This window comes from Triturus cristatus, chromosome 3_1 (assembly GCF_964204655.1).
Source record: "Triturus cristatus chromosome 3_1, aTriCri1.1, whole genome shotgun sequence".
NCBI lineage: Eukaryota > Metazoa > Chordata > Amphibia > Caudata > Salamandridae > Triturus > Triturus cristatus.
The window spans coordinates 204,437,045-204,454,984 of NC_140583.1; the positions used below are offsets into that span (position 1 = coordinate 204,437,045).

Here is a 17,940-nt window from a genome sequence, read left to right on the forward strand (position 1 = left end):
ACTCTCTTCCAGCTAGAGTGTTCATGCAACTTATAGGAATGATGGCCTCTTGCATATTCATAGTACCTTACGCAAGACTCCAGATGCGTCCTCTCCAAGAGTGCTTAGCACGCCAATGGGACCAGGACCAGGGTCAATTGACAGATCTGGTGTTGGTAGACGGTCGTGCCCATCGCTCTCTGCAGTGGTGGACCACCAAAAACCTTTCCAAAGGGTGACCGTTCCTGGAACCTGTTCCTCAGATAGTACTAACAGCGGACGCGTCGCTCTCCGGCTGGGGAGCTCACCTACTACATCACACCATGCAGGGCAGGTGGACGCCTCAACAAAAGTTACTCCACATCAACCATCTGGAGTTACTAGCCATATTCTTAGCCCTAAAGGCCTTTCAAACGCATGTCTCAGGCAAGGCCGTCTTATTCCGCACGGACAATATGACAGCCATGTACTATATACAAAAACAAGGGGGCACACACTCTCCGCAACTCTCTCAGCTAGCACAGAGCATATGGAGATGGGCCATACCCCAAAAAATCTTTCTCCTAGCCCAACATGTCCCAGGAGTCCAAAACACTATGGCCGATCTGCTGAGCAGACAAACACAACAGATCCACGAGTGGGAACTCCATCCACAGGTTCTTCACCCGTACTTTCAAATGTGGGGGCATCCACAGATAGACCTCTTCGCCACCCATGAAAACGCCACATCCCTAAGCTTCGCCGCCAGGTATCCACTCCCATCGTCCAAAGGCAATGTGACATAGATGAATTGGTCAGGCAGATTTGCGTACGCCTTTCAGCCTCTCCCACTCATTCCATTAGTGGTGCGCAAACTACAACACCACTCCCTCACTCTCATCCTAGTAGCTCCAACTTGGGCCAGACAGCCGTGGTACACCACACTGCTGGAACTATCTGTAGTACCGCACCAAAAGTTACACCTCTTTCCACGCCTCTTAACCCAGAACCATGGAGAGATCAGGCGCCCGGACCCAGCTCAGCTCAACCTTGCGATCTGGCTCCTGAAATTCTAGAATTCAGTTATCTAAAGCTTCCCCCTGTCTGTATGAACGTCATTAGAGAAGCTGGACGACCTACCACTAGAGCTTGCTATGCAGCCAAGTGGAAACGTTTTGTGGTCTATTGTCACAACAATAACTTCAATCCCCTAGATGTGTCCATTCAACACATCATAGGCTATTTACTACACCTACAAAGATACAACCTAGCCTACACTTCTATTAGACTGCACCTTGCGGCCATAGCGGCCTATCTACAAAACAGACAACATCTATCACTCTTTAGAGTACCTGCCATAAAAGCTTTCATGGAAGGCCTCAAAAGAATAATTCCCCCCCAGAGTGCCACCCTCACCTGTGTGGAACCTAAACATCGTTCTCACCAGACTAATGGGGCCTCCCTTTAAACCTCTACACAAATGTGAACTTCAATTCCTAACATGGAAACCTGCTTTTCTGGTAGCCATTACTTCCCTCAGAAGGGTCAGTGAGATACAAGCACTCACCATTCAAGAACCTTTTCTGCAAATGCATCATAACAAAGTTGTTCTCCGCACTAATCCAAAATTCCTCCCTAAAGTCATTTCTCCCTTTCACCTAAACCAATCTGTGGAACTGCCCGTATTCTTCTCGCAGCCACAGACCATTGCAGAAAGAGCTCTCCTGCACCCAGTACCCCCTCTTCCGTAGAGACTTGAAGACCTTCCTCTTCACCCAAGCCTTCCCATCTTAAACGCTCACCTTACCCTCTCTCCGACCTACCAAGTAGCAATTGTCAGTGAGCGCCAAGAAACCGCCAGGTGTACGAGCGCTATACAAATCCCTTCAAATTCAAATTCAAATTCACACTAGATGTCAAACGAGCCTTACTCTACTACATCGAGAGAACACAACCCTTTCGTAAGACCAAACAACTGTTCGTATCTTTCTCACCACCACACAAAGGCAACCCCATCTCCAAATCTGGGTAGCTAGGTGGATTGTTAAATGCATACAGATTTGTTACCACAAAGCAAAACGAACGCTATCTGTTCCCCCTAAAGCCCACTCTACACGTAAGATAGGGGCTTCCATGGCATTTTTAGGAAACATTCCCTTAGATGACATCTGCAGAGCAGCTGCATGGTCTACACCGCACACTTTCACTAAACACTATTGTGTAGATGTGCAAACTAAGCAACAAGCTAGTGTGGGCCAGGCAGTACTCAAAACATTGTTTCAAACCACTGCAACAGATACTGGTGGTTGCTGCTAGGAGCGACTACTGCTATATAATCTATGCACAGTGTGTAATCTGCAGCTCATATGCCTTGAACGGCAAATGCTACTTACCAGTATGCATCTGTTCTTGGAATGTAGAGCTGCAGATCTACACACGCCTCCCCGGCTACCTTTATCTGTTCCAGTTTATCTTATTTAGATACAGCACACATGGGCATCTTCACTGCTTATTACTACGCTCCATCATTTCCCTGCTGGCGAAAAAAAATCTGAGGATGGAGCCGAAGCCCATGCGCAATACGATCCGAAGGAGGAGTCACATACCTCATGACTTCCAAAGACTTTCCAAGAGGAAAAACAACTGCAAACATCCGGGCCCAACACCAGATGGCGATCTATGCACAGTGTGTAGATCTGCAGCTCTACATGCCAAGAACAGATGCATACTGGTAAGTAGCATTTGCCTTTTTGGATTCTATAGCATTAGCCCATAGACCCCTTTTTTCAAATACAATGCCCAGGTATTAAAAGTGAGCTGTGAATTCGAGTTTCCTATTATCAATAAAGAATTCTCGACACTTAGTACTGGGCTTGCAACATTTAATTGTAAATGTTTTGTTTATATTTACACGGAGGTCAAGATCTAACATGTAAGCAGAAAAGCTAGAAATGACATTTTGTAGGCCAAAGGGTATTGGTCGTCTATTTATGCATGGTAAATCCTGACAGTCATTATTTAATTTTACTCCCAGGCTATTAATATAAAGAGTGAACAGGAGGGGTGCTAACACGCACCCCTACCTCACCCCCTTCTTTACAGGTAAGCTCTGACTGAACTCACCACCCCTTCCGTAGCGCACCCAGGCCCTGGCGTCTAGGTAGGATTGTTTTAAAAAATTAGGAATGGGTGGATCGACACCCATGGCCTCTAAAATGCTCCATAGCTTCTGGTGGTTAACACAGCCAGAGGCTGAACTCAAATCAACAAAACACAGAAATAAGCTCCCCCTTTTGGCCTGTAAATATTTTCCAAACAAATTCAAATTCAAACTCTGTTCGACGGTTCCCACACCTTGGCGGAAGCCGTACTGTAGATCATAGATTATACCATTTTCCTCTGCCCAAAGCTGGAGGCGGTATAAGACAACATGCCCGGCCACCTTTGCAAAATAATCCAATAATGATATTGGTCTGTAGCAGGACGGGTCCTCACGATTACCCTTCTTGTAAATGGGGACAAGTATCGAATCCGTCCAGGTGGCTGTGAAACCCAGGGTGAAGCAGGCCTTTAAGACCAAGGCTAACAAGGGTCCCCGTAGCAGTGGATTTGATTTAAATAAATCCACTGGTATGCTATCGGGACCCGGGGCTATACTGCCCACCCTTTCGTTTATAGCTAAAATCACCTCCTGGGCATCGAAATCAATTTCAATCGGAAGATAGTTTGGGGAATTTATGCATAAGACCGCCTCGTTTTGGGGATCCACCTGATTGTTATAAAGGGCAAAGAAGTAGGTCACCCATTTATCCTCCCTTATTGTAATTTCGATGCTGGGCGAATTACCTGAGGCAAGGAAAGGGGCATTCACTGCTTTCCAGAAACCTTTCGTGTCTTTCAGGTCTGATGCTCGTATTAAGTTTTGCCATAATTCAAGCTTTATGGCCGACTTGCGTTCCTTAAGGGACGTCTTGTAAGCTAATCTTGCCCTTTTTATAGCTCCTCTGTCTTTTATGGGCATATGTAAGGCAGTTATCAGGGCTGCATGGGCTTGTGAACATTAGGAATCAAACCAGCCGCTTCTCTTGTCGGCCCGTTTCTTACATTTTGCCCGTAGTCTATTTTGTATGGACTGGGTTATATTTTTAAAGGAGCTAAGAACATCTGATTTATCAGCATTTTCATCAAGGCAGACTATGAAATAGTATTTACAGGTGGTTAAAAGGTGCTTACATAATTCAGATGAATTTACACCTTCCCATTTGACTGTATAGCCATTTTGTCTATTAATGACTATGTCGTCCGCCGGGTGAGTTGCCAAAATTTTTCTAGTTAACACCTTGGCGGGGAGATCCAAAAGAACACTAATAGGGTAGTGATCACTACTATAAGCAACAGGGTGTACTTTGAAATTGTGTATTCTGTCTCTATATCTATTTGATACCAATATGTAGTCAATAACTGAAAACAGGCCACGTCCATTAAAAGTACTACTAAAAGGAATTGGGGGCGAGCACACATTAGCAAATCCCAGATCCAAAGTATATTTTAACAAGTTAAATAGATCACCTGGAGCAGAATGCAAAAAATGGGACGAGTCATTTACATCATCAGGATCTATACCACAGACATCTCCCATGATGTGTGGGCAGGGTCCACAATTGAAGTCCCTGCCCACGATTATACAATAATCTTTACCAGTACTTCTTTGAGTCTTGTCCAGATCTCTCTGCAGGTGCATTAAAATTCGTTGGATATCCACAGCTGGTATATTATTATAAAAATGTATAAACTAAATAATGACTATTATCTAGATTCATTTTAAGCACCTGATAATACATCTTGGACTTCACGAGATCTATCTTGTGGGCGTTTAGCCTGTAGGACACATAAATACAAAGGCCATCCTTATTCCTCCCCTGGCTTGAGGGAACCGCTGGGCTGGAAAATGTCTTGAAGCCATTAATATGTAAAGTATTATCAGATCAGGATTCTTGGGTGCATGTAATGTCGAATTCGTGGATAAATTCCAGCCAGGCAGGGTTAGCCAATTTTGCTTTGAGGCCTGCCACATTCCAAAACAGGATTTCTATTTCTTTAGTTCGAGACCCAGGCTGAGATACACAATTAGTGGGGGAAGAGGCGGCATAGGGGCCGTCACGGCTATTTGGTGTTTCACTATGAATGATGCTAATATTAGATTGGGTTGTTTCATTCTGGATATTGCAGTTATTAGCGATGTCTCTTGCCTTGTTATCGGGTTGCTGAACGTTTACAGTTAGAGCTATACATGGCAAGGGTGGTCCCGTGGGTTGACGTTGAACCACATTGCTGCTACTGTTGTTGAGTCAATCATCATCTTCCAGGGAAGAAAGGACCTCAAATCTATTAAGCAAAGGTATGCTAGGTTGAATATAATACATATCATTCATAGGATAAGTTGGGGGCTGCATCTGCAGTCCTACTTAAGGAGGGTAGTTAGTGGGGGGATAGAAATAACCCAGGGGAAGTACGTTTATGCCATGATTGGTCACATGGAAGGAGCCCTGTCGGCGCATAATTTTGTGTATTAAGTTTGATGTTCTAAGTGAAAGGACTATGCAGTCGCCAGGGATCCTCTTATCGCTTTTCCCCACTCATGCTGCTCTCCTTATCATTTTAAATTCCCTGAATAGGACATCGGTTAGGCCAGTGTTTGATCCAAGCCAGCCAAGGGACTTATTACGTAAGGACTCCCAAGATTCAATTATTTTAGAGGTGGGTTGTGGTACATTTGCCAATATTATTGTGTAAGGTGTGGCTTCTGGTGGTAAGTTTAAAGTCACCCCCTCTTCATTTGTCCTGACCCTTTCCCTAGGTGTAACATCTGGGTTGGGCATTCTTTGGGTGACAATGGGTGCTATTTGGGGTGGTGCTTTGTTATGATTTAAATTAAGATGACTCTTGTGTCCAACACTCCCCCCTGGTTGTGGGGCTGGTTGTAGGGTATCTGCAATATGGGGGTTGGCTGCTTTTCCACTATTTAGTGTACTCCCTGAGCGACTAAGCAGGATGTTATTTATACCTACGCCCTGTACTTTGCTCAGCAGGTCCTCGATGACCAAGGTCATTGCCGAAAATTTCTCTAATGTACCCAAGGCTGAGTTTTGATGGTCTAAAGCGTTACCAGAGCTCTGTCCCTCGCTAAGCACCTGGGGGTTCACAGGGGTAGAACACGACTCTAAGCGCCCAGACAGATTAGTCAATGTGCCTTCCAGAAGCTTTAAGCGACCATCCAATAAAGCAAAATGTTAGTCTATTGATTCCCTGATCCGTTCAAGGGCGATGTCCAGTGCGGTCGTGCCGGCAGTGGTGGTGTCGGTATCGCCCTCCAAGGAGCAGGGTTGCGTAGACATTGAAGCGTCCGTGGTCTGTGTGCCTACAGAGCAGCTCCTCACCACAGATTTGGACTGAGTGTTGCACTGGGACTCTTTTTGATGTTTTTGTTTTAATGGGCCCACGCCCTTCTTACCATTCACGGATGCCTTCGGCTTAGCCTTTGTACCCTCTATAGGAAAATGGGAAGTCCGAGTCCTAGAGGCTATGCTAGGCCCATTAGAAATATCCATATGTAATCCTGTCGAGTCATCATATGCAAGTGCCGGAATGTCCAAGGCGGTAGATGCTGTCCCCAGGTTAAATGGGGATGAGCAAGATTGAGTTGGGTTTAAATTTTGAGGATACCAGCTGGGTTATGTGATCCTATTGAGGATCGCCTCGAGTGAGATAAGGGATCTAGAGACAGCTGCCTCTCTGTTAGTTCTATTTTGTGGCATAATAATGATTCTGCCCTCATTATGAAGGCATCCAAAGTCCCCTTGGCCCCCTTGCTCTTAATCATTGCGGGATTACTCATTTTATAAGCGTCAGAGCAATCACTCGGCCACAACAATGAATACCAGTCTCACTGCACACAGAACACACAGGACGTGAGGCGGGAAATATAATTAAAGTCAGTACCTGGAAGTCGATGTAGGATTAATGAAATAAGATGAGGGGCCAGTTGTTAGAGGGGGGGCCCAGCCCAGCCTCCTCCGGGCTCCGAAGCACGTGGACGGGCCTGCCCTTGGCCCGGGCGCATACGTGTGCGTCCCGTGCAGTGGGACGCCGGCCACAGTTTTATGCACCTCCTGGCGCGCTGCACTGGCACTGGTGCTGCGCCATCTCAAAACCTGAGCCGTGGTCCATATAGGACACACTGTGCTTCATAACAAGCCCCTCCATCAGCAGTGGGTACAGTGACTTGTTGGCAGATGTCTAACTGCATCGATGGGGGGTCCACCTGTCAGAGGCTATGTTTCTTTCATCAGAGTGTGGTGCAAATAGAGACCAACAGTGCCACAGCGATCCATTATCATAATGAGGGGACTAGAGTAGGTTCACTCCCCAAGTGCAAAGAAACCATACAGTGCTGCTTGAGATGTGTTCAACCTAGTTTTTCTTTTGCTGTCACTCGACCAGGTAGGAGAACAGTGTAGTTGATGCCCTCAATAAACGAAGGATAACTATAACTACTGCCCTAAAGTAACCATAACCCGTGCCCCCACCATGCACAGTGTTGTTATCAATTATGTAATTTCGAATGTCAAGAGGAATGTTATCAGTCAGTCATTGAACTTGTCATGAGTGATTTAATATGCGAGGGTAGAAGCAGTGCAAGGCGCGGGTGCGAGGTATAGTTACTTAAGAAAACTATAACTGGTGAATGTCTGTTTTGTTTGTTTAAAACAGTATGTTTTAACTGACATTTTCATCTAACTGCAATGTCCCTTTAACCTTTGTTTTTTTCCAGTGAATTTCCTTAAGTTTTTGTTTTTATAAAGTAAGATATTATTACAATTCCTATTTATAACATCACTGTAACCTTTGTGTTTTTTTAACGTAAAGTATGTTATTCATTGCCGTGCGCAGCATGGTGTTGGTCTGCAGCCCGGCCCTGCACCCAGACCCCCTGCATGTGCCCAACTCCCTTTTTTTTTTTAGGGTTTGGTAGAGCCATCGTGACCCTCAGAGCAGCATCCCTAGGGATTCATTCCTGATCCGCTAGGTGTTGCAGTGGATCTCCAAATCGAGTTTGGCCTGGTTGGGGTTCCTTTTGGATGCCCCACAAGGCCCTGGGTGCCCCTACCTTGCCCCATTATATGTTATTTTGTTCTATTTTTTTAGGACTCGAGGCCAAGTCCCTGAGTCCTAAGATGGCAGCCGCTACTTTTCCTTCAGGTCCTGCCAGCCAATCACAACTCATGGTTGAGTTTGGTGCCTGTGTAAAGATTTCTGTAAACTTGTTTGCACCTGGACCAATCCATCTGTAGCAGAAGAATGTATCCTTCAGATGCATCCTTCAGTAACCCTAGGGAAGTCATTTGTTTAGTAATTTATACTTGAGTTAAACATCCGTTTTTTGTTTTTCTTTCCTTTTCTAAACAGGTAGTTGCTGATCACATCCCTCATCTGGTTCAAGGTGTGAGAGGAAGTCAAGCTCAGGCAGAAGACCTCAGTGCCCAGCTTGCTTTGATCATTTCCAGTCAAAACTTCCTCCAGGTGAGATGGATAGAGGACGCTCCTCATAAATGTCATCAATTAACTGAAGATCAGCATGAGTGTGAACTAATGTTTATTGAAAGTCGGACGTTACATAACAGAGCAGTAACATTAACGTATCAAGCATTACTGAATCAGATTGAATGCTTGTTAGATGTACTTTGAGAAACCGGAGAAAAAGATATTTATTAATAGAGCTAATTAAGAGATGGAGTGGAGCAAAGTTCTCAGAAATATTCTCCAAATATCTAGAAATGCATGATTTTGGTTAATTCAAATGCACTACATGCAGAGAGCATACGTTACGCCTTCAGGGATCAACAGGTTTACCCCAAGGGATAGGCTGAATGCCCTAGATGTAGAGAACCAGACGTAGCTTTTTACCATGTTGTCTAGAAATGCCATGACTTTACAGGATATTGGGAGAAGGTGAGAGAAGTGCCAGAGGTGTCAATAGATAGAAATGCAGAGGCAAACTTATTGGGCCTGTAAGCCAAACCAGAGACCAAACAAGCAACAGCCATATTCATAGACTGGCCATGGTGTTGTCAGAGTGGCAGAGTGCTAGGAATTCGAAGAGTCCCAGAGAACCTAATCAATATACGTGGCAAAAAGAATTGTGGAAATGGGCAGAAGCACAGGGGTGTCACTCCTGTATAGGGAGACAAAAAGGGAGCAGAGAAAATTGGACTCTGCTAAAGGTCGGTTGTGATAGCAGCTTTCATACCAGAAGAGGAACCAGAACAACTCTCCTTGTAGAAGACAAAATGTGCAGCGCAGGGTAATTCATCTCATCATGAGCTGGCGTTGGTGGTGGCCACTGTATGTTCGCAAAAGCATTTTCTGTAGGCATAAGTTAAAAAAATATATATAGATTAGCTAGCTCTGCAATTCTTTAGAATACATCTCTTTTCAGCCTTATTTCTTAAATTTGTCTTTAAATGTTAGTAACATTTTAGATACTATACCTGCTCCTCCAAGCAATGTTGCAGTCCAAAAAACGTATTGCACTAGATGTAAAGCACAATTTCAAAGCTGTCTAAATTGACATATAGTGGATAAAAATATAAATAAGCAATTCATTCCAATGTATATTTATTTGAAGATATATTCTACTATTCCTACAGTTTCCAGTCCATGCAGTGTTTCCCCCTGTAGATAATGTTCAAACACTTTTTTGTGTGATAAATACTTAATTCAGTTTTTGTGTTGTTTAAAAATATCTTAATGATGAACATAACTTGGCATAGTTGCCATAAAAATAAATTCTCATCTTGAAATGCTTGTTTTTATTTAGCCTGGAAGTAAAATGGTGGTTTCTGCTAAAGCTGCTGTACCCACTGTCAGTGACCAAGCAGCAGCAATGCAACTGAGTCAGTGTGCCAAAAACCTGGCTACCAGCTTAGCAGAGCTGAGAACTGCGACCCAAAAGGTAGGTTCTTCTGTAGCATGGTATTAAACATTAGCTGTCTCCACATTACTGGTTCTCGCCTCGCTCTATGAACTTTTTCCACCAGTGAAGCTAGAGAGCTAACAATAGCTAATGTCTAAGTCGCGACATTAAGATCGCTTAGTATATCTGTGCCAGTTAGGGCTTATAATGGAAAATCTCTTTCACAAGATAATACGTTTTTAAATCATATTCCGTAAATCTGCCGTTTTTAAGTGTTATTATTAGCAGGTGTTGCTGTAATCCAATTTAATGGTACTTAGTTTGCTGACCTCGAAAGAATGAAAGTCCGAGCCAGCCTTGCTGGTTTATGGAATTGTGGTCTTTCAGATTGTTTTAGTGGTATGCTTTTACAAGTTCACTATGCATTCTGATAGCTTTTTCTGTGAGGGGTCTTGGAGTAGATCATCCTCACCCATTTTGATAATTTTATTTTTCACACTCATTAGCAGCACTCCTGAGTATTATTGTTATTTGATAGAGACTTCTAGCCGCCTATTCCTTACCTAAGAATTATCCCTAGTCGTCAACTGGATCCGTAAATTTTTCTTGAGCAGTAACCCTGTCTATCAGTAGGTGGCGTCGTTCAGGTACTTGTGGTGTCATCGCATCGTCTGCGCTGGAAGTGACGTGTGCAGTGCCTAGATAAGCTCCACCTCAGCACACTGATATCATTTCTTTTATTTCCGCGCAGGCAGCGCTTGTCCATATAGAGCTACCCCCAGTCAATTTTTGACTGACTTTTTCAACTCTTTGTCAAAGTCTTTTTGAGATTTTCTCCTGCTATGGCAGGATGTCAACTAGGAAGGATGGCTTCAAGCCCTGCGGCACCAGATTTCGGTGATGGACCCACATCTTGTTTGCCTTTGGTGCCTCGAGCATGACTACTATCGAAGATCTGCATCAACTGCTGCAACATGCACCCCTGACGTGCAACGCCACAACGGTCTCGATCCCTGTTGAGATGAAGGTTCCTGGGATGGGTCGCGAAGCCAAAGATCCTACTCGCACTCCAAGTTGTCTAAGGGTAAGTCCCACAAGCGTAAGAAGTCGAAGAGGTCTTCCACTTTGCCCTGTCTGTCATTTTTATCCAACGAGGAGAGGGAGCATTATCATTCAAGGCCTGCCTCCGCGGCTGAGCCTGTGCCTGGGCCGGCTCTGCGCAACCCTAAGTTTCCGGGAGCCAGAGCCACTCGAGCCTACTGTGCAAGTTCTGTCATGCCACACACCTCATGTTTGGGTGGCCCATTCCTGGTGGCATGCATTCGGGCCCATGGGTTCGGTAGGGGTTCCCACTAGCTCTCCCCTGGGGTTCAGTCCCGGGCTCCAGTCGGATCTCTTGGATCCACGGATGGATCCAGACTGACGCCAGTCATACCAGCTCAACCTTTCTCAGTGTCGGTCCCTATTCCGATGCTCCTGGCACCCTCCGATGGCGCCATCCCCGACTCCGACACGGAGCCGGAGCATCGTCGTCCGATGTGCGACTCCAGCCATACCTGCCCGAGCCCTATTCTTATGGCCTGGGGCTCGGAAAGGATTTCAGGGGTCACTGGACCATGAAGAATATCAGCCCGTAGACCCCATCGTGGACTGTTGTGAGGAATTGTCAGACTCCAGTGCACTAGATACCTCTTTAGATACTGGCATGCTCTCTCCTACTACCGTGGCTTCGGAGAAGGGGACTTCTTTTGCTATGATGGTGAGAAGGGCAGCCAAGGTCCTGGACAGTATCCTACCCTCAGTGGCAGTCAAGACTAACATCTTGACAGAGATGCATCAGCTGGGAGTGACCCCCGCAGTCCTTCGTCTCCCATTTAATGTTTTCTTCCACCAGCTTAGCATTGCGGTCCATGAACACTGTGCGCCTTTTGAGCTCTCACTCCTGTGCCCTGTGGGGATTCGGTTGCGCAGCTGGTGCCCATGGTCCTGGAGGAGGCCCAGCAGAGATGCAGCAAAGTTTACGATCCTATGTGGGCTGAACACAACCGACTCGCTGGGCAGATCGGTTTCTTTGTTGGTGGTTTTACGGCGCCACGCCTGGCTGAGAACAACTGCCTTTCCCAGGAATGTCCAGTCATCGCTTATGGACATGCCCTGTGATGGCTCCCGCCTCTTCGGTGACAGGGCGGGCTCAGTGCTGGAGCGCTTTAAGGATAGCAAAGTTACAGCCTGGTCTTTGGGCCTTTCCACAGCCCTTTGCCAATCACAGTCTGCCTTCTGCTCTTTTTGTGGCCCTGGCCCTGGAAGAGGTTTCCAGCCGTGACTTTACCGGCCCAGCCACCATGGCGGGCAAGCTTCCCAGCCTCTGCGTGGTCGAGGACTCGGTACCCATAGAACCTGTGGGTCGGACAGCCAGAGGTCGGGTCAGTCTACCTCCAAACTCCTTTAGTTTGCCCTCGTACCATCCTGGACACTCAATGTGAGGCAGGGTATGCCATCACCTGCCCAACTGGAAGTGTATAACATCAGACCACAGAGGCTACTCGCTTCCCTTCATGTCTTCCCCTTCACCCCGTCACCCACTTGTGTCAGGCTGACATTGGATCATCTTTCTTGCTCCACCTAGAGGTGACAGCTTTCTTGGCCAAGGAAGCTGTGGAGAGGGTGCCAATGCCAGAAATAGATTGTGGTTATTATTCCCACAACTTTCTGGTGCCCAAGAATGATGGTGGCCTTTGTGCTATCCCAGACCTGTGCCCTCCTAATTTCTTCCTGAAAAAGGAGAAATTCAAAATGCTCATACTTGCTCGAAGTCCTGTCTGCCCAGGTCCAGACTGGGAACCCAAAGCATCCCAGGCAAATTTTGTCAGACCAGCCCCTCTACGATTCATAGTGAGTGCAACGAGCGAGTCTGACAACTTCAAAAGAGTGTTTTGGGGGGTTTCTCCCCCAAGACAGTTTGGTAAAAAATGGTGCATTCTACAACACATTTGTCACTATATATTCAATTGTATTAGCTTTTAAAGCATAGTAAATGATTACCTTACTGTGCACCAAGATACAACAATCTTTGTTGGGGCTCTTCAATGAGTCCCTCACTTTCACCCTCTAACATTGCTTCTCATCTCTCCATAGCCCCACTCTTACATGTATTGTATTTGTTTTATAGCACTCTCATACCAGTGTTGGGTGTTGGAGCACTTTACTGATTGATTGATTGATTGGAGCACTTTACATCACACACACATACAGAGACATAGAATCATACATGAGTAAATCAGTGTACAGAAAAGGGTACATAAGGCAAAGATGACTACAAGATGTAGGATTCACATGCCATCCATACTGGTAAGCACTTTTTTGTGCTTGGTCTGGCGAATAGCACAAACTCAAGATTCAGAACATAATACAGTGTTTATGGTTTACTTGAATAATAATAATTTATTTCTACCCAAACAAAGCTTTTTAGGCAACATCAGGATAATGAAAGACTGATAAAAAATAATTGTATGACCTTTACCATGCAGCTTGCATGCAGCTCTTTGATGTTAGTTAATAGCTCAGTGTGCTAGATTACATTTGTATCTTGTGAACTGCACAGTAACTAAAGATCTATGTGACAAAAGCTGTAATCCACTGAGCTATGCACTTAAAATATTGTTCTTTGATATGCATTGTACACGTACTTTGCAGCAGGCATATTAAACTTGTGCACAACATAAGATAAGTCAAAACTACCACTAAACAAAACTCCCATCTCTCTCCAGCATGTACATTAATCACCAAAGTTAACAAGACACATTTATTGTTGCTCGAAAACTGCTTAATATACACAGAACTTTGCAGTGCTTTTAAAAGTGCTGCACTGCCACAAAACCAGCCCCACTACCAGAACGGCCCCCAACCCTTCCAGCCTCCTGGGTAAATGCCTGATGCCCGGTATGGCAAGTCAGGCCTTGTGTCTGCCCTGGACCTGGGAGACTGTATGGTTGCATTTCCTTGCAGGACGCATACTTCCACATTACCGTCCTGCCTTCCCACAGGCGATACCTGTACTTCATGGTGGGTCACAGGCACTTTCAGTTCGCTGTGCTCTTTTTTGTCCTTACTAGTGCCCATCGGGTGTTTACCAAGGTGATGGCAGTGGTTGTAGCTCATTTGCGGAAATCAGGGGTGCCATTCTTCCCCTCTCTCACCTCCAGACTAAGGCGGACCTCTTGCACTTGCTGGGGTTTACTATCAACATGCCAAAGTCACATCAGACTCCCTCTCAGATGCTCTGTTTCATCGTTGCTGTTCTGGACACAGTGCAGTTTCGGGCCTATCCCCCCCAAACGGTGAATCCAGAATATTCAGGCAATTATACCACTGTTTCAGCCTCTATCCTGAATTTCAGTGAGACTGACTCTGAGGCTGCTAGGCCTTCTGGCTAAGGGTGGGCGGAGTTCACGGAGTTGTGCTCCGCGTAATTCCTTGTAGTTGGAAAAAAACTCTGTCAAATTCCTCGGAGTTCCGCTCCGCTCACCCGTAGTTTGAAGATTTTTTGCAAGGACTAATTTCAGTTACCTGTCCGTCCCTGAGCGTGGCATTTGCCCTATGTAGCTTTTTTGCCTGAAGTAAAAGATACATTGACGTTAGCTTTGAATACCACGCTGTTCCTTTTGTTGTCGGTCGCGCGTAAGAGGCAGGGTGTCCTAAAGAAAAATTAGGAGATTTATTACCAAGTTGAAGTCTCTAGAACTCCACGAGAGCTGGGGCAATGTCATTTCAATGTCGGGAACATATCGGAAACGCGGATCCCATAACAAAATCAGTTTGCGTTTCGCCTTCTCCTGCACCTTTAAAATAGTTCATTTATATCTAATCAGTACAAGAAACACATTAAAACCTCTGTTTTCGCGCGTCATGTTTCTTACCTGCTCCCTGTCCCTGATGTTCCCAGCTGCATTTATAAAAAGTTCTGCTTGCTGCTTGAGACTGTAACCATGAAAATGATTACAGATTATTTAAAAGTACTCTCTGCCATCCAAGTTCCCAGTGTATGCCCGAGACGAATTTTCCTGCAGCCGTAGTTTGAGCAACACCTGAAGAGGACGGGATGGGAAACTGTGTTAGAAGAGGGTGTGGCTTAACATCTAGGGCGGCTGACGAGTTCTGGTTTTAGCCACTCTGCTTTGAGGGATATGTAGTCTAATTCATTGTCCCTAACGTTTACTTTAAAGGGGTTTCTCAGTCATTATCACTGTGGCCATATCAGTGGGGTGAAGACCGCGCCGGTAACTGACTCTGCTCCGCCAGCAGGTGATGGAGTTTTTTTTGCCAAAACTTTGCGCTCCAAGTAGAGCGTGGAGTTCCAGAACTCCGCCGGTGGAGCGGAGTTTGCCTCACAGAGTTACTCCTTGCCTCCTGCATCCTGCTTGTGACACATGCCGACTGGCAAATGCGGGCTCTGCAGTGGGACCCGAGGTTCCAGTCCACACATCTTCAGGGAAATCTCTCTGACATGGTCCAGATCTCTGAGGGAACTGCACAAGACCTGCAGTGGTTGTTACAACAATTGGGTCAACGGCAGACCCCTCTCCCTTCCCCAACCAAATCGACAGTGGGGACAGATGCGTCAATCTTGGGATGAGGTGACCACCTGGGAGAGGTGGAGATCAGTGGCCTCTGGTAGAATCCGGACTGCACATCAACCTACTGGAGCTCCGGGTGATCTGACTGGCATTGAAAGCCTTTCAACCATCCATCAATGGAAGGCTACTGCAGGTGTTCGCGGACAACACCACCTCCATGTGGTACTCCAACAAACGGGGGGAAGTGGTAATGAACCCTTTGTCACAAGGCTCTGCATATCTAGAATGTCGGGACCTATCCCTGGTGGTTCAACACTTGGCAGGCTCTCCGGACATCAGGGTAGACAACTCTGCTGAAGATTCCTAGCGGATCATTAGTGATGTCTCAATCGGATGTGGTTCAAGATGTCTTTCAGCAATAGGGAGAGGCTTAGTTATATTTGTTTGCCACCGCCGAGAACGCTCAATGTCAGCAGTTTTGTGCACCTGAGTTTTCAAGGCGGCTCTCACTCAGAGACCCTTTTCGTCTTGAGTGGCGCTCAGGCCTCCTTTACACCTTTCAGCTCAAACCACTCCTGCACATAGTTCTCAAGAAGGTCAGCAGCAACCAGTCCCAAGTCATCCTTGTAGGTCAGGATTGGGCTTGGAGAGTTTGGTATCCCTAGCTGTTGAGGATGGCCAGCTTTTCTCCGATCAGGCTGCCCCTTCTGAAGGATCTTCTGTCGCAGTAGCAGGGGAGGGTTCTCCACCCGACCCTGTCAACAGTCTGCCTTCTTCCATTGAGATTGAGTGGACACAGTTGGCCGCTCTCGACCTTCTGCCTGAAGTCTTCAATATTATCTTGACGGCCCTGCAGCCCTCCACCAAGATGGTATATGCCGGCCGGTGGAAAAGGTTTGTGGCATGGTGTACCGCCAAACAGGTTGACCCCTTATCTGTACCACTTTCCCAAGTTGTTCTGTTTACCTTAGCCCTGGTGTAACAGAGCTCTGCAATGGGCATGTTGGAGGGTTATCTGTCTGCCATCTCAGCCTTTCTGTGGTTTCCAGATCAGCCATCCCTTTTCAAATCCCTTGTTCTAAATAGTTTTTTGAAAGATCTCCAACATATGTTTCCATCTTCACCCTCTATGATGCCTCAGTGGGACCTCAGTCTCTTACTTACATTCTGAGCCACTCCACTACTGTTCTCTCAGGCTCTTTACCATCTATACGTCCTTCCTATTGGCGATAACATCTGCCCGGACGGTCAGCGAGCTTCAGGTTTTGTCATCCAAGCTTCTATTTAGATTTTTTCCTTTAACAGAGTTTTATATAGCGCAAACTTGACCCGAAGGTATCGGGTATCAGATCGCTTTACACAAGCACCAGTTGCATTACATGAGGACACATTCATTTTTGTTAGGCAGTGGGAGATTAAGTGATTTTCCCAGAATCGAAGGATGTTGCGCATCCTTGCCGAGACTCGAACCTTGTTCCCCAGCTCCGAGGTTGACCGCCCTAGCTGTTAGGCCAACTCCTCTCAATATCCATATCTAACCATTTTTCCAGACAAGCTGGTTCTTCACGCTAGAGTTTCCTTTCTGCCAAAAGTTGTCACTCTCTTTCATGTAAGCCAGTCCATCACCATGCCTACTTTTTACGCTCCACCACATCCCTCTAAAGAGAAGGAGCGACTCCACCGACTGGACCCAAAAAGAGCGTTGTGTTTCTACCTTGACTACATGAAAGAGTTTCGGGTGGACGACCAAATCTTCGTGGGGTATGTTGGAGTGAAGAATGGAAAGGCTGTGCAGAAACAGATCATCTGTTGATGGATCGTGCTCTGCTTAAGTATTTGCTATACATTTGCCAAGAAGCAACCCTCCGAGGTTTGTGAGCTCATAACACCAGAGCCAAGGCTACGACCACTGCATTAGTACACGTAGTCCTGGTACTGGACATCTGCGAGGCGGCAATGTGAACCTCTCTGCACACGTTCACAAACCACTACTGCCTGGACAATCGGGTCAACGCGATGGGCATTTTGCCTGTTCGATTCTGTCTGACTTTTTGATATGGAGTTGTTTTACAGACCCCTCGCCGAGGAGGTATAGTTTGGGTATCTATTCTAAGATAAGGAATCTATAGCTAGAAGCCTCTATAAGATAAGCAAAGTTTGGTAACGTCTCATCTGTTAGAGTCTCTATCTAGCCGCAGATTCCTCACCAACCCACCTTTTCACCCCGCTCTGCGAACGGATTTCTAGGGACAGGGCTTTACATTTCCGCATGCTAGTTTTCCACATCAGTGGTCGGTGTTCTTCGTGGTGTCGCGCTCCTGGCATGGAAAGTCACAAAAAGAAACGGACGTTAGCGCACTGGGGTGGTGCCTGTATAAGCACTGTGCATGTCACTTCTGGCACGGATGCCGCTTGCAGACGGAGCCGAATGACTCC

General features: G+C 46.1%; 1 protein-coding gene across 7 annotated transcripts in view; it reads left to right on the plus strand.

Moving 5' to 3' along the window:
- The window catches only part of TLN2 (talin 2), a 1,262,084-nt gene that overhangs the window by 859,023 nt on the left and 385,121 nt on the right, over positions 1-17,940 (plus strand). For all 7 annotated transcript variants that reach the window (XM_085643650.1, XM_085643649.1, XM_085643651.1 and 4 more), the window contains 2 exons: positions 8,425-8,538; positions 9,836-9,970. In XM_085643650.1, coding sequence (XP_085499776.1) covers positions 8,425-8,538; positions 9,836-9,970 — 249 coding nt within the window. The remainder of the gene's footprint in view (positions 1-8,424; positions 8,539-9,835; positions 9,971-17,940) is intronic.